Source organism: Amphiura filiformis, chromosome 7 (assembly GCF_039555335.1).
Source record: "Amphiura filiformis chromosome 7, Afil_fr2py, whole genome shotgun sequence".
Lineage (NCBI taxonomy): Eukaryota > Metazoa > Echinodermata > Ophiuroidea > Amphilepidida > Amphiuridae > Amphiura > Amphiura filiformis.
In genome coordinates, this window is record NC_092634.1 from 52,404,975 (window position 1) to 52,422,569 (window position 17,595).

The following is a 17,595-nucleotide window of genomic DNA, read 5'->3' on the forward strand; positions in this document are numbered from 1 at the left end:
TAGGATTAGTATCTTACACAATAAGCCACCAGATTTGAATTACTGTCTGGACAGGGATACATTTTGCAACACTTACGCATCTAATGGCACAACTATTTACTATTTCTGAAAATGTTGTTATTTTCTTTAATGTTGTTATTTTCTTTATAAGCTACTTCCAAATATCTTGAAAAAGCATGCGAATAACTTGATGCTCTAGCTCATGCCCTGAATTTCGTAGAATAAGAAACTTTGGGCATTAACTAAATACAAAGAAATTATCTTACCAAATCATCTTTAATATAATGATTCAACAGATTTAAAGGAAAGATATTAAGAACCAGCAGACAATTCAAACAGACGAGACAGAACTAATACTCGTCATCCACCGGCTACCTATGGTCACCGCAATTTAAATAGTTTCTAAAAATAGTGGCGACATGGATGCGTAATTAATGGTCAATGGTTAAAAGCTAACGGAGAAAATTAATCAGACATACGGGGGCGAGATGCAAAGCTGTTTCAATACCATTCTTAAACGCGTTCTATCCAAACGCATCTTAGTACGTCAAGTGCTGAACAAATTTTCAATTTTATAGATGAATTTGATATGATCACTTTTTATTATTATTTGATTTATGCATCGTTCTAAGAAATGACCAATATTGAGCAAATAAAGTATATTGATTGTTCAATTAAAGGATGTACCCACCAGGTGCCGAGACGCCTGAGGTGCCTTACTTCTTACATAGACAGCGAAGGTGTGCTATTTCGGTTTGTTTGCGCAATTCTCATTTGTGAAAGATATAGATGCTTCTATTTGAGTCAGTTGAATGTCATAAAAGGTCAAGATTCCTAGTTTTATATTCGGCCTTGAAGTAACTCTGCATTCTGAGAAATACATCTACTAAGATTGCCTATTTAACCATGCTAAGATCGGAATGGATTACTGATTTAGCAAATTCTTGCAGGATATCTTTACACACTTACCCATGAAAATCCTATACAGCCTATGGCGTCTGATAACATATCGGCAAGAATTGAAGGGTATGAATTCCCTGCTGGGAAATAGGCATGGAAACGTGGGTGTTGCCAGTGAGTCACCTGAAAATACATAGAAATACATAAAATATAATATGAATAACAAATGCAAGAATGACCATTTTTGTTCATGTACTTTGATTTCAGGAAATTACCTCTAGGGCTTAAAGCTCAATGTAAATTTGATATTGTGTGATTCATTCTTGATTAAGTTCATCAGGACTGCATGTACAAGTCCAAATGAAACGCTTACTGTATGGGACATTTCAAGAGCTAAGGTCTTCTCTTTTCATCAGCCAGATGATGCACTGGTCTGCTTGAGTTGATGGCACATTCAAATCAAGCCACCTTTATGATGTATTGATATCTGGAGATGAGTGTGTTACTTCAACCAATACCAACAGGAAGTTTATGTCAACTAGCAAGAATTCAAGCAGATCAGTGCATCATCTGGCTGATGAAAAGAGCAGACCTTAGCTCTTGAAACGTCCCATACAAGAGTGTTTCGATTGGACTTGTACAGAAGAAATGCTTGATTAATATGTGATTCATTTTCAATGAAGCGTATTGTTTCTCTCTTTTTTGTTTATGTTTCACATAATTTTAGAGCATTATGCAGATTTATTTTATTTTCTATTATTTAACTCTTCATGATACATATTCATAAATATGTGAATAACTTTAATTTTATCTTTATTTTTATTTTTATTTTTATTTTTAATGACTACATAAATCATTGTTCAAAATATAAAATAAACATGATTAAACGTGGGTGAGCAGGTTGTATGAAATATTATATCATAATTTCTTTCATCTGTCGCATAGAATTTCAATACACGTAGGAGAAAATAATCAATTCGTAGTATTCGATATCATCGAACCCAAAGAAGCTCCTTGAAAGTAAAACAGTTTATTGCCCTCCATAATTGTCTGCATTATGGCTACATATGTTTGTTATCGTAGTAGCGATGAACTGTACTTGAACATTCAATATGTTTTTGAATGTTTGCTGACGTAACCATGGTAACTCTAGTTAAAATGAGTAAATGTGCATCTATTCACTTTCTCGAATTACTTGATACTTCAGACCTTTCTATTAAATGCCATCTTTACTATAACTTATAGCTTAAAGAAGCATATACTAACTGTATTTACTCCCTCGCTTTTCTAGATACTTCAGATTTTCCATTTTAAGTTGTGTCTTATGGAATCTGATTTCTTCGACCTGTTTACGTGTTTAGGCTCTCAGTATCCATTAGCAACTCTAAACCATTACACATTAGATAACATTTTCCAGGTAGGATGGAATGCCGAACATTCCAGCTTTGATTAACAAGGACATTCAGTTGCTATTTGCATAAGGGGTATACCGGAGGTTTGCTTACACGTCATCCTTTCTTAAACATCCCATATCGTGTAAATTATACGGATTTTAACTGCTTAATCAAAGATATCAAACAGATCAGACGAGTCAATAGAGAGAGTATGTGTACAAGTGCTTAATATCAAATACACGTCGTGTGCCGATTTCAGCACAGCCTTTGTATGTGATGCAATAGCACGTACTCGGCTATCATAAAATTAACATAATTAAAATACCAACGATAGCTTGATTAAACCACTAAAGTTTGCTTATCTTTGAATGGTCTTCGATATATCAATGTTATGGCATGCATTCCTTAGCAACCTCTTAAACAACATGATCAATCTTGTGTGTAAATGAGAATGGTTCACCTTTTAAAGTGTGTCTCATATTTATTCATATATGTCGTAAAAAGCTTTTCATTACTGATGTACGTATTCATATTAATAATTAGTGCAAACAATATTTGAATACCAAAGACCAAGATAATTATCTTTTGAGAAAATTCACATATGGTGAAAGTGGATGTAGCTATGCAAACATATCTTGGAATTCTTGAGATGGATTTAATTGATAAGTGTCGGCATTTCAATAGTACGATGACATTGCTAATTAGACTTATTCTCATACACAATGCTATGGTAATCCCACTTCCGCTGGAACGTTACAATTTTTGTTGACCCCTTTGAAAATTATTTTTAATATTAATAACTATTGATTCATTCTTGAATGTTGTCGGTGTTGTCCAACAACTTCGTTACCCATTGTCAATTGTTAAATTATTATAGTTTTAAAAGTCTTTTTTTAGAAATATTATTATATATTCTTAAATGGCATTTTCAAAAAACATTGTAGTGCAACAATTATAGACAAAAGACTTCAATTAACAAAACGACAAAAATTTTAAAGATCAAGGGTAAAAAACTACTTTGTCCCCAATTTAAAATTTATATTATTTTGCACATGTTGACTGCTTGGTCTTCACGTAACGCATCACTTTCATTGTCATGCACTCACCCCCATTGCTACCGAAAGTTTGGTGATGCTCATGAGTGCTTCTGTGAGTTTTGAGCTTAATTATCATTAGTACCAAATTAATTCCTTATCCTTGTATGTTACAAATAGTCAACAACAGGCATTCACCATATGAAATAAAATCAATTTAACCACTCACAAATTTGCTAAAGTTCCTGTAGTACTTTTATATTAAATTAGGTATAATTAACATAACAGAAACAGGTGTTAATTACAATTGAAATTTCATATTGCAATTTATATTTGTTTAAAAATACATATTGTATCTGGACATTCCTTTAATTTTTATTTTATCTATCAACGCGATTTTTGTAAGAGGGTTGGCATATGATAAGACATCTTGATGTGACATTAGGAGTGACATTAAAACTTTGAATTTATGACACAGCATCCTTGTCATGAATGTGGTACTTGACTTTAATAACATTACACTCTCGCAATTCCAGATATTAAAAATTGGATTAAATAATATACTAATCTATTAGATTGAGTATTATTCAATATATCTTAGACAGTAGTACCAATAGTAACAACATAATAATATAAACTATCCGGTTTTATAACACAAGATTAAGGAGACGCGATTTTTTGTTGGTCAAAAAAAAAAAAAAAAAAATCGATTTTCATTGTCTAAATCAATATATTATTAAAAATAACACTTTGCAAAAAGTTTATTCTACAAATCATATACTTTGAATACTTGCTTGATTCGTTGTTGTTAATGCACGTTTTACAAAAGTGTTGTTGTTTCAGTCCTCTTTTAAATACAACATAACTCAAGTACCACAGGACCCACAAAAGTAAATCTGTGATATTTGAATTTTTCTACACACTCACAATTATGAAATGATCAATGCAAGTTTTGCCAAAGCTCACTACCAGTTGCAAGATTCTGTAAACTACCAAATCGCGACAGTTTAGAATAGTTGCTAACATTAAAGGCAAATGAAGAAAACTCATAATTATTTTAAATATAACCCCAAGAAAAATATTGGGCCGAAGATATGTTTCCTTTAGTTGGTGTGAACACAAACAGTGGAAGCATCCCCGAGTAGCATCGTCACCCCATGGTCATAATTGTGGTGTACCACTCTATGCGATTTTGAGACTGCCAATCACACTGAAACCATTTTCAGCCTTAATCTGCTATTTTCAATGTTACTCTGTGTATTTATTGTCTGCTTGTAATGAGCAATGGTCCATTTCCATAAAAAATAGTAATGGTCTAATATATTTCAGTGTGGTTAGCACTATTTCAGTGGGATAATAAATGACCACAATATTATCAGAAGTGTTTTAGTCCACTTTTTAGTGTGATTGGTTAATGACCTGAATAACAATTTTCTAACTATTCTCTATTCTACATAACTATTTTCAGTGCTATTCCGGTGGTATCATCTATTGTATAATATTTCAGTACTACTCTAGAATTTAAGTGTGATTTTCAGTCTCAATATGCACAGTAACTGTTCTATATGGGCCATTGTCTTTGCTCTTATATCAATATAACCAATGGAGTAATTTCACTCAAAACGTTTGTTCTAGAATAAACCTCCATGCAGGGTAAAAAACACCATATGAATGGAATTAGATATTAGCTTACCCCTGGCATAATTTTCGTTTCTACGTCCTCCATAATGCTCTCCCATTTTTCTCCGCTCTCTGGAGCCTCCTCTGGAAGAAGTTTGCGAAGATATCCTGGTTCTACATCAGGTAAGACTCGTCTTTCTTTGATGTTCTGTGCAAAAAGCAAGTATGTATGACGTAATGGTAAATGAATGATAGTTTACAACATTTGTTCGACCTCAGCAGGTACTTGCAACAATTGATAAAGCATTTAATTACTTTTTGTCACTAAATGATTCTGTTAGCTCTGTGCGAGTAGTTCGTCAGCTCATAGTGCCCTCATTAGTAACTTGTTAAATGTACATTGCTTGAAAAGTAACAAACGAACACACACATTTAAAGGTGAACAATTATGGTCACTGTTTACGCTGTACATAGATCTGCCTTTATTAAATACTAACCTTGTATATGAACGAAAACACAAACTTCGACTAAACCAGTCGTATGTTGTGATTTTTTTTCCCGCTAGTTAGCTTTAGCTCTAAAGCAATATACAGCATACCCGCATGCACACCACCTGTTTATACAGGTGAATACCTATCAGCGAATTATATATAGAAAGCGCTGTGATCCACCCTCTCCCCTGCCTCGTGTACGTCTGATTTGGTAAAGTATTTTAAAGTATTTTTTCTGTAAATTTGGTAAATAACCTGAACTTACCTGTAGGTACTCGGTTATGTAATCCGTCATCTCTCTTGACCTCTGTTTAAAATCAGTACTGTCCATGATTTGATGTGGTAATAATCTTTGGTTTCCTAGGTGACTTAATGTACTTGTTGGTTCTTCTTGCACCTCGATGTCTTTGGTTGTATCACTAGCTGTAATATCTTCTTCCTGCTCTTGAGTCTCAGCTGGCAGTAATGTACTGCTTGATAGATCTTCTGAGAGAGACAAAACATAAAATAAATGTTGCATGAAATTAAAAATGTTCAAGCCAAAAAATAAAAATAATAAATGAAAATATAATAAGAAAATCAAAATAAACATTTTTCAAACACTGGAGTCAGCTACAAATGTGTACTTATTTAATCAAAATTCAACACCAAATTCAATCGCATGAAGTGCACATGAAGTTATCTTTTATCTTACTTTTTTTTTCCAGTCCTTTAAGAATAGCAGCAACCCGTAGGCAGATATTTCGCATAAATATTCAAATCACATGTATTGTATTTCTTCCGTTGGCCCCTTATTGTCCAAAATCGAGTATTCTTATTGCGTTCACATACATAAAGTAATTGTCCATCTTCCTAGCCTGGTAGTGAGTTAATATAGCTGGACGATATGTAAATTACCTATTAATGTAAACATGACGTCATCACACCCGTGCCAATCGCAACGTTTCAAACCGAAGTCTCATCACTACAAGGTGATACACAGGATATACCAATATTTAACTCTGTACAGATATGTGATTCAAATACCGGTAGTCCGGAATATGCTATATAGGACAATAACTTCATATTAGAACGTTTTGTTTTACCTAACCTTGAAACTGCGCAATGTTTGCTATTCCGTTTATCAAGATCATTAGAGATGTAAATGTACATTGTACATCTCTGATCTCAAGATGTTATCCAGGGACTTTTAAGTTACATCATTTGGGTTTCTTTAAATGTTATACCAAGAAAATAAGAACACTATGATGCAACGGCTAGACTCTTACAAAACACTAATGTTTTGATACACATCCTAAAAATTAGTAATTGAAAATTCACTAGATCTACGGTATGAGAAAGATGTTCTTTTCTTGTTGTTATCCCAATATAAAGTCAATATAAACACATAAGATTCGTGTAAGTTACAATATGCCATTATATGTTATTCTCGTTTTAATAATAAGCCACACTAACCCCGGAAAGTGAAAGAATTCTAATAACTGCGCCGCAAACGTTTTTTTTTTTTTTTTTTTTTGGGTTTTTTTGACATTATTCGCCAAAGTTTAGACGAGATTGCCAGAAACTTTTAAATGTCGGGTTTATATAAAGGGCATAAGGCTATAAAACACTTTCATAACATTCAAAAACAATTTTTCGAAAAACTTCCTGCAAAATGTTCTTACATAGTCATGATAGTGCTAACAACATATTTGACACAAAATGTTTCCAACAAATATTTTACAATAACATTTTGACAACATTTTAAAAATGTTGTTATGTTGTGTCATGGATGAAAAATAGATTAACCTTGCTATTTGTAAGATTGAAATGATGTATTGGTGTTTTGTTTTGGAAAATTTGGAGCGCTTTTTGAAAAGTTCAGCTAAAAGTTCATTCGTTTTCTGACAACAGAAGTAACCATCATGATGATGCTCAGCCGCTTCTTTCCCGTCATGGTCAGTAGGTTCAATGGTCAAGTTTGATTTTCTCGTGGGCGTATTAGCACGTAAGTAAAACTAAAAAGCAAATATTAACAGCTGGGTTCATACGCTTGCGAAAAATGTAAGAAGCATCTATGAAATTCTTTACGGTGTTATCCTGTTCAATTAAAAGTGTCTATGGTATAATGAATAATAAACAATTGACCACATTGGATGGTGTTGATGGTTGGTTGATTTTTTTTATTTTAACCTTTGTGGGCTTTCTTGTATGAAAACGATGTGCAACATTTACTTATCTATGTTTATACATAGTGAACCTTAATAGATTTTAGTTCACTAATCTAAGGTTTGAATCACGTATACCAAATTGACGTCGCGTGGAGCACATTATTTAGAGCAGGACAAAACCAATTGAAACAGAAAAGTAGGTAAAAGGTCACAAAAGGCAAACGACGTTTCGAGTAGATAAACAGTCCTTCCCCGTGGTCAAACAAGAAAATTCTATAATAGGAAATAATACAAGCTAATAGTAGCAATTGAAATTTAAGACTGACAAGTAGACATGGTAGACATGGTAGAGTGCCAAAGGAAGTTATACTAATACTTCCACGAAAAGATACCTAATATAACTTGCTACACAAGTGGCAAAAAAGGTAAAGTGAACATTATATAAGCTGTTCTGGCTGGTTCTGGTTGGTACTAATAGCTTCCTGAGTGTGAATAGCTACCGTCGCTATATACTGTATTATTTTCATCTCCTTACTTTCAGACTGCGTGAATGATGCAGTTTGTTCAAAACCTTTTTCACATGAATATTTTTAACCATGACCATAGTTTGTTAAGTTTATAATTAGCGAAACAAATGTATATCGCATATTGATAAACATCTACTAAAAACTAATTACCCCCTTTAATGAATAACCACTATCCCAAAACGGTTGATCATATGTCAAATTTGGGATATGCATTCGAAGCAGAATTTCTTTCGTGTAAATTCACATAGCGCGCGCCTATCTGCTTTACACAACGCGCAGTGTGCATAACACAACGCCTAACTAGCATACGTGCTGCGTCCAACTGCGTGCACGCCATTATAAACATCTACCAAACAGTGACTACCCTTCTTTAATGAATGACCATTATTCCAGAACGGCTAATCGAATTTATTTCTGCGCATTAAGACACCTCATTTGTTGCGATTGCCCCAATATTGATGTCACAGCGTACATGAAAATGAAAGTAACCCAAGATTTGAAAGTTGCCACAAAATCCTATTGCCTTGTATTGAAAAAAAAAGGATAATCCAATGAGAGCTGAACAGATTTCCTTCAATGGATACTGAATACAAGGCAACAGGATTTTACTGCAACGTTCATATCTTGAGTTACATTCATATTTAAACATGTTGAATGTACGCTGCGACATCAATATTGGGACCGTTGCAAAAAAATTAAGGTGTCATAATGCGCAGAAATAAATTCTGCTTCGAAAGCATATCACCAATTTGGTATACAATCAGCCGTTCTGGAATAATGGTCATTCATTAAAGAAGGGTAATTACTTTTTGGTAGATGTTTACAATGGCGTGCACGCAGTTGGACGCAGTACTTACGCTAGTTAGGCGTTGTGTTATGCAGATTGCGAGTTGTGTAATGCAGATTGGCGCGTGCTTTGTGAATTTATGCGTGTGTATGTTGTAAATTTATTGACGCGCGAACAAAAATTGAAGGGATTCATATGCACCAAAAATTCACCGATATCCCAAAAGATGTCAACGGCATTGTGATTTCTGGCTCTGTATATATATCAATTTAACTGACCGCGAAATTCTTGGACGTTTACGATTACATCATATAGCAATACTGGACGTGCAAGATAATATCTTGGACGTTTAAGACTGAATATTTGACATCAAAGGTTATAAACCATTTACTCTTAGGCTTGTTTTGAGCCCCTTGACCATTCATACTTCCACACGCAAACAATGAATATTATCCGTAATTCAACAGATGAGAGATGGTGGTTTTATTACGCCATTATATTACATTATATTAATTTAGATGTTGGATTTAAAATAGGTGCTAACGTGCACATTCTTATAATAATCTTGGTATTTATAAAATTGTAAAATCATAAAAACCTGATAATTTGATATGATTGATATTCCAAAAAAAAAAATCCAAAAAAAGGTAACGACTTATCAACAGAATTTAATGTATTGTAAATGAATTTTAAAATTCGAGATCGAGCACGTAAATTTTTGACGAGTACCTAAGGCCCAAATGGTCCTTGAAATATTATTGTTGGCTAATTTCAAACGCTGACGTACGTTTCTACCCATGTATTTTGTTTGCAATTACTAGCACGTTCTACAAGCAAACGATGCATGTTCTCCGTAATTCAATATTTCAGATATTGTGATTTTCTATTTATAGGGGTACTACACCCCTGTGGTAAATTTAGATTATTTTTGCATTTTCTCAAAAATAATAACACACTGGTAACAAAAGTTATGTATATTATTGGGGCAAGGAATCCAATTACTACACTGAAAGTTCAGTGATTCAAGACAAGCGATTCAGTATATATGTTAGGAAAATGAGGTACATCCTTGCGGTACCTTATTTCTTATCATAAATAACGAACCGATTGTCTTGAATCACTGAAATTCCAGTGTAGTAATTGGATTCCTTGCCCCTATAATATACATAACTTTTGTTACCACTGTGTTATTAGTTTTTGAGAAAAATGCAAAAAATAGACACACATTTATCGAGGGGTGTAGTACCCCTTAAATGTATGTACTATATAGTATACTTGTCGAGAGTAAAATTACCTATAACTCAAGAACTATTTTTTTCAGGTTATATTTCAGAAATATTTATTAAAACACTCAAATGGCAGCCAAAAAGGCTGAATTACTTGGTGAATTACAATCAAATTAATAAAGATAGCCAAAAAGATCAAATATAAATATACTAAAATATCATTAATGAATTCTTGCACGATACATGATATCAAAAGTACAATAAAAAAAATACAAAGGTAAAATTGAATATGGTTGTAGCTCATACTCAACCGTACTCAACTCAACACCATATCTCAACACACCCCTGCACACCCCACATGCCCCCTCCCATACCCTTACACCCACCCCCATCCACTGATGCACTCCCACAATATCATTGCACCAAACTCAACCTATTAAAATATCAATGTGACAACATAAAAAAAGATGACAATACGACAGGAGAGAAGTCACATAATGGCCTTCCATTGATTCTGGTACATGGGGATTAAGGACATGAATCGATTTTGTTTATTATCACCTGAGTCGCCCCTTTTGTAATGTCGAATGCAAATATTTCGATGGTCTATATTTTTTCACAGCTAATATAGCCATAGCTTATTGGATTTTTCTAAAGCACGTTTTTCAATGTAGACTGACATGCCCCAGTTCTCTCCTCGTGAATATTGCACTGCGAAATTTAAACATTTCGTTTGTATACTTAGATCAGGTAACTTCCAAACCAAGTGAATTTCTTCTTCATACCATTTAAGAAACTGAAATGAAAACCGAATCTCCTTGATACAAATTTCAAGTTTTTAACAAAAGGTAGAAACAAAGATATCAATAATCGTTTGAGTCAAATGGGGCATTGAATATACACTCTTAAGGGTAGACGCGGTATTGTTGGTCGAAACAGCCAAAAGATCGATTTTCCATATCTAAATCAATATATTATTGAAAAATAACACTTTGATGTTTTGCAAAAGTTCATTCTACAAATCATACACTTCGAAAACTTGCTTGATTTATTGTTGTTAATGAGTTATGTACGTTTTACAAAAGTGTTATTGTTCCAGCCCTCTTTACAACATAACTCAAGAATCACAAGACCTATAAAATTATATCCGTGATATTTGAATTCTTCTACACACTCGCTATGAAATGAGCAATGCAATTTTTGTCAAAGCTCATTACCATTCGCAAGATAATGTGAACTACCAAATCGCAACAGTTTAAAATATAATCTTATGGATATTGATTGGCAACATTTTACAAGATGTCAGAGCTCAAATCGGACACTATAGAACAATCAATGCGCTGATTTCCCACATACACAGACGTGACAGGTGATGAGTGTAAGTGCATGCACTCAGACCGCTATTCACCATCCTCTATTGTTATGCATAGTAGTGCTAAAAGTCGACCGATACATGTTGAAATTAGCATAATTCAGAGATACACCTTTTTGCTTTGAAATTAATTTTCTCGGTCTCGGCTTGCAAAATCATCCATTCCTGGGTACATTCGCGAGTTGATTTTGACAAAATTGGTAGTCGGAATTGAAAAATGGTGCAATCAAAATCGAAATTCTGACAAAACCATGACATATAGCCCTATATGATGTGCTTTAGAAAGTTCGGAAATATCTTTCATTGGCGAATTATGTTACTTTGAAAAGCAAAAACGTTGACCCAAAAATAATAGTTCAAGTGACTTCTACTATAATATCTGAAACACGCGAATAATTCGAAACCCGTTTACCATAAACCCATCCTCTTAAGGGTACAGACTATAGGAATAAAGACCAATCGAACATATTCTTGTTTATGCCATAATATTATAGTCTTTCAACCCTTTCATAACTTCAGCTGTGTAACTTACGAAAATTCCCGCTAAAAAGTGGTTCTTTTAATTTTTGAAAATCTGGATTTTTCGTACTGATCATACTATAATGATCACCAGACAATAATGTTCTAATCACACTATAGACTGTGTTGACATGAGACGTCAATTGCCAGGCAATTTCGGTCATATGCCCACGGATATGTTATGTTCAGTACGGTGTACCATGAGGAACATGCTAACTTAAAATAATTTTTGCAAACTTTGATAATTTTGCAAACTCAAATGATTTTTTACAAACTCAAATAATTATTACAAACTATTTTTTTTGCAAACTTTAATATAATGTATTGTGCATGTAGAGGCCCATTTATTGTCGGATTTCTGTATTTAGATCACGCAGGGGACGCACCATTAGATTCTCAGGGGTGCATGGGAGTTTGGGTCAGGCAGAATTATTTTTTTTTTTTTTTTTGGCGGCAAATTTTGTATTTTTTTATCGCCTCCAAAGGGAGGATTTATTTTCCATCTCACTAGTGGGCGAAGTTGTTTTTTCGTCTCACTAGTGGGCGAAGTTTTTTTCAAAAACTCCCATGCCCCCTGAAATCAAATGGTGCGCCTCTTAACAACAATTGAGCGCTATTAATACACATTAATGTTTTTAAGCAAATAAAATTCCAAAATATGGTACGTTTTGAGGTTGCGATTATATGTACAAAAAAATTCAAGATGGATACCAACAAGTCGTGTGGCCGAGCGGTCTAAGACCCTTCTTTTAAAAAAAAAAAATCATATTATCGCATCGCGCATGGACTCAATCTCGATAGCCTGAGTCTCGCTGGGAGTCTTGCTCTCTCGTGAAAGTCGAAAGTTTGCAAAAAATATTTCAAGTTTGTAAAAAATTATTTGAGTTTGTAAAAAACTATTTGAGTTGTAGAAAATCATTTCAGTTTGTAAAAAAATATTTGAGTTTGTGAAAAATTATTTTAAGTTTGCATGTCCCTCATGGTACACCGTAGTTCAGGGACCGTGCTTTTAAAAACCCGCCAGATCGCAATCAGGCCATTGACCTGTGTAGTGGTCATACGTTGCTCGCTCAACCATAACAGCATGACTGTCCCTAATAGCTACTCATTAATAATGCGTTGCATCAGGTCATGGACTCTATTCAATAATTTTAATCCTTTCTTTGAGGTCAGAAAGATGAAAGGGAGACCTTGAAAAACAGATGCGTGGTTCTAGATAATATTTTATCATCCAAGCTGGTTATCTAGGATATTTCTAGGAGGCGACACTTATTAATTCATAACGCTCACATCTTTCTTCATCCAATGGACTTTGGAGAACTGCTGAGATAATAAGTGGATGTTACAATCTAATCGGCTACAATCGGCATAGTTGATGATATCTGATTCTGATAATTCACTAGTAGCAGCAAATTTACAGCGCTTTGTATCCTCTGGTGCGCTATATAAATCTTATATGGATTAAAGGGCATTTCGTGATCCACAGCCTCATCCCCCACTTTTCTCAAAAAAAGTTGAGATTTTTATATCACTGGAAACCTCTGGCTACATAATGTTTATGTACAAAATATTTCTTGCAGATTAATTCGTTTAGCAAAGATATCGTGAATTTGAATTTCGTTCTGGTGCACCAGAACGAAATTACAACGTATTGTCTATGGAGCAGTGTAATACACATAATCATGCATAACTCGCAAACGCAATATCGGAATCAACTGAAATTTTGGGAATATGCTTTTTTCGTGGATATGTACTGAAAAATGTCATAAAAAGAGGATACTAGGATCACGAAATACTCCTTTAATGTTATTTATTTATTTTATAAATATTTCTTTTAAACACAATCTAATGTGATGCTCACTACATGTAGAAGGCCTGGTCTGCAAACGTTCATTTCATAAATCTAGTAAAGATAAAGCTTCATGTTTAGTGTAATCAAATGAAATACCAAAGCTGGATATTATACAATCGTGATGCATTCCTTCTTGTTATGGACGACAAGTATTAACTTTGATATTATTATGGCAATATCCATTCCCTTCTCAATTGATTATGCTTTCTTTTCGAAAAATAAACCATGAGGCCTAGAGGCCATGATATAAACCTATATTCGGTATGCGGAAACCTTCCACGGTTAGGGCGGCGCTTGCACTCGCATATTCACTAAACTGCCGCCTCCTTCATTTGCCAACCTTTATCGAGGGGCGAGTTTGAGGTTTTATAGTCATACATGTAGGCCTACCATTTTTCACCCTTATGGCAGTCAACGTCAGCGCGTTGAAGCAGCTGTTTCGCTCGCGCATCTATGTGGCGTCGTGAGCGTGTGCATGTACACCAGCGCGCTGCAGCGCTTTGACCGAACGCTAGTAATTATTTGGCTGTGCCCAATTAAATGCTCACTGTACTGACATCACTACCACATCAGGATGAAAAATCGCATATCGCAAACCAGCCAAATTTGTCATAGGTTTGAATGCTAGTAGGAAAACCGTGAATATAGGGTCTCAAACTCTGAAACATCTGAGCAGAAACGTGTCCTTTTTACTGGTTTAAAGTGAGTCTGTAGCTGTCGCCATCTTTGGAATATAATACAACATTCTCTGGCCAAACATCGGGTTAAATGTAAGTAAATAGTTAAAATCGTCTAAATTCAATAATATCAAACAGCCACGGACATTAAGTCAAGGCTACATGAGAAGTTTGGTGTAGGTCACGCATTTCCTTGGTATATAAAACAGCCAAAAGGATGTCCAAAATTCCCTCTTTTTATCACAACGCGATTTATTACGAAACAGCATTTTCATAGGGCCTACGCTGGTTCTGTCAATTCTAGTTTAAAATCTGTTCGTCACATGCAGTCTGATTTGGTATCTATGTTATCATCAAAGTCTTGGGAACTAATGTGGACAGTTGTTTTGTTGATACTGTTTAAAATATCAGTATTTACGCGAGCGACATTTTGAGTGTGTAAAATGCATTGAAAATTGTCGGCTAAAGAGTGCATAAATTAAAATCGCGAACAGTAATAGCAACAATAACTATCTACATTCCAAGCGGAAACGCTTTTCATAAGCATACCCCACTTTTTTCAGCAATCGCCGAAACCTAAATATGCAATTCCAGGCGATTTGTAAAAAATAGCGTCAGCATATTTTACTATGAATTTGGGACACCGAAACAAATGCTTGCATTGGTGCCAGACCTATTATAATGATACGATAATTAGGCCCCCAATAATGGCTTTCATTTTAACCGTTATTTATTAAACTGAGATTTTTACTTTTTGAGAAATTAATGAATTTATCGAAAAACTTTTCGGAGAACGCTACTTTAATGAACCCATGCCTTAAAATACAGAAAGCCAAAGAATTAAGGTACCAATTACGTTTACCACTGTATATCTAAACAAAGATAAATATGTCAAAATTAAAACCAGCAGCCAATACCTGTACCCTTTATTTTAGCTCTGATTTAAGACTCCACTTGTTGAAATTAGTTTAAAATTAAAGAACCGGAGCTCTAAAACCCAAGGAAGTAACAAAATTTGAAGTTGCAATTTCATGTTCTTATCAATGTCCTAATGTCCTAATCAATGGAAAGCACGGCGCTTGTTCTCTTGTTCGAGAATGCTTTGTGTACAAATCAATAGGGCATGTAATGGAGCAAAACTGCAACCTTTGAATTGGCAGCTTCCTTGGGATTTGGATCATTGTGGTTTTATTTCTTGACAGTTTTTAACGACTGTGGTATTAAATCCGAGCTAAAAGATGCAGCTATTGGCTTCTGGTGCTTATTATGACATTTATGCCTTTGTGTAGGATATACAGGGGTAAAATAACAAATACCTTGATTGTTTTGCAGAATGTATGTGGAGTGCGTGTACAAGTTGATGTACACTAATTATATGTCAGTTGTGCCCTTTTGGCGCGGTTCTGGCCTTAGTTTGAACGGAAGCAATGAAGAAATGATCATTAACAATCGGACACCTTTAAGGGTAGACGATGTATTGTTGGTCGAAGCAACCTAAAAATCGATTTTCATCATCTAGATCAATATATTATTGAAAATTAACACCTTGATGTTTTGCAAAAGTTCATTCTACAAATCGTATACTCTGCAAACTTGCTTAATTAATTTTTGTTAATTAGTTATGTACGTTTTACAAATTCGTTGTTGTTTGTAACTCAAGAACCGCAGCACCTATAAAAGTATATCTGTGATATTTTAATTCTTCTACACGCTCGCTATGAATTGAGCAATGCAATTTTGTTTAAAGCTCACTACCATTCGTAAGATGCTGTGAACTACCAAATCACAACAGTTTAAAATAATTAATAACCTTAAGGCTATACACAATCTTGAACTGTTGTGATTTGGTAGTTCACAGCATCTTGCGAATGGTAGTGAGCTTTGGCAAAAATTGCATTGCTCAATTCTTAGCGAGTGTGTAGAAGAATTCAAATATCACAGATATACTTTTGTAGGTCCTGTGGTTCTTGAGTTATGTTGTAAAGAGGGCTGAAACAACAACACTTTTGTAAAACGTACATAACTAATTAACAACAATAAATTAAGCAAGTTTGCAAACGGTATATGATTTGCAGAATGAACTTTTGCAAAACATCAAGGTGTTAATGTTCAATAATATATTGATTTAGACAATGAAAATCGATTTTTTTTTTTTTTTTGGCTGCTTCGACCAACAAAACCGCATCTACCCATAACCGGCTGGTAATCCGGTAAGCATACAGTGTCATGGTTAGCAATAACGCTACAATATGCGTGATATAAGCATAACAAATGACCTTGTAAAATTGGAATCATATCCTACAGATTTCATTTAGCAAGTAATGAAAATCAACATTTTTGTGGAAATTGTCGGCGGTTTGTTGTTGTTGTTGTTGTTGTTTTCGGTGTTATTTTTTCTGGCTTACGGAGCTTTCGGACATTTCAGGCGCTTCTGAAGTGTAGTGTGAGTCCCCGGTGTGAGTCATTCGATTTTAATATAGTGGTTTGGGAATATTGCCACAGAGTTCCCTTCTAAAGTATCTGTCCCTTTTAAAAGTACCTGTGTTATGTCCTATCAGGGATATATCCCTGGTCCAAAATTATGTAATAAGCTGGTGCTTACACTGCGATAACACTGAGCTATCTAACGACAGCAAGAGAGAAATAGCGGAAAGATAACAGAGAACGCAAAAACAGTATAGAACAAATAAGCGAGAATGAAAGCATGTCACAAACGACTTTTTTATGACGAAACATCAAAATCAATGCAATGGTAAACCGCGAAAAGACGATACACTGCACCAGAGACCTATACCAAAATATGCGCATTTGAATTTGATGATGATACTCAGAAAAAGGGCCCTAACTTGCCCAAACACTACTGTACATAACGAATTTTAATGAAAATCGATCCTTATTTTCTCTGTTACCCATTTATGCTACTATCCAATCAAAACTGATATGCAAATGAGCAACTTAAATTATGCACATTTGATGACGACACATCATCCTTGCCCCCAACCTACATATCAAGTTGCATGAAAATCGCTCATTGGTTTGTAGTTAT

The 17,595-nt window shown here is 34.5% G+C and overlaps 1 protein-coding gene across 1 annotated transcript in view; it reads right to left on the reverse strand.

Moving 5' to 3' along the window:
• Positions 1 to 17,595, reverse strand: part of LOC140157321 (aromatic-L-amino-acid decarboxylase-like) — a 36,440-nt gene that overhangs the window by 11,749 nt on the left and 7,096 nt on the right. Inside the window, exons 2-4 of the mRNA XM_072180462.1 lie at positions 5,705 to 5,925; positions 5,022 to 5,156; positions 970 to 1,083 (exon numbers count right to left, since the gene is read on the reverse strand). Of these exons, the coding sequence (XP_072036563.1) occupies positions 970 to 1,083; positions 5,022 to 5,156; positions 5,705 to 5,925 (470 nt within the window). The remainder of the gene's footprint in view (positions 1 to 969; positions 1,084 to 5,021; positions 5,157 to 5,704; positions 5,926 to 17,595) is intronic.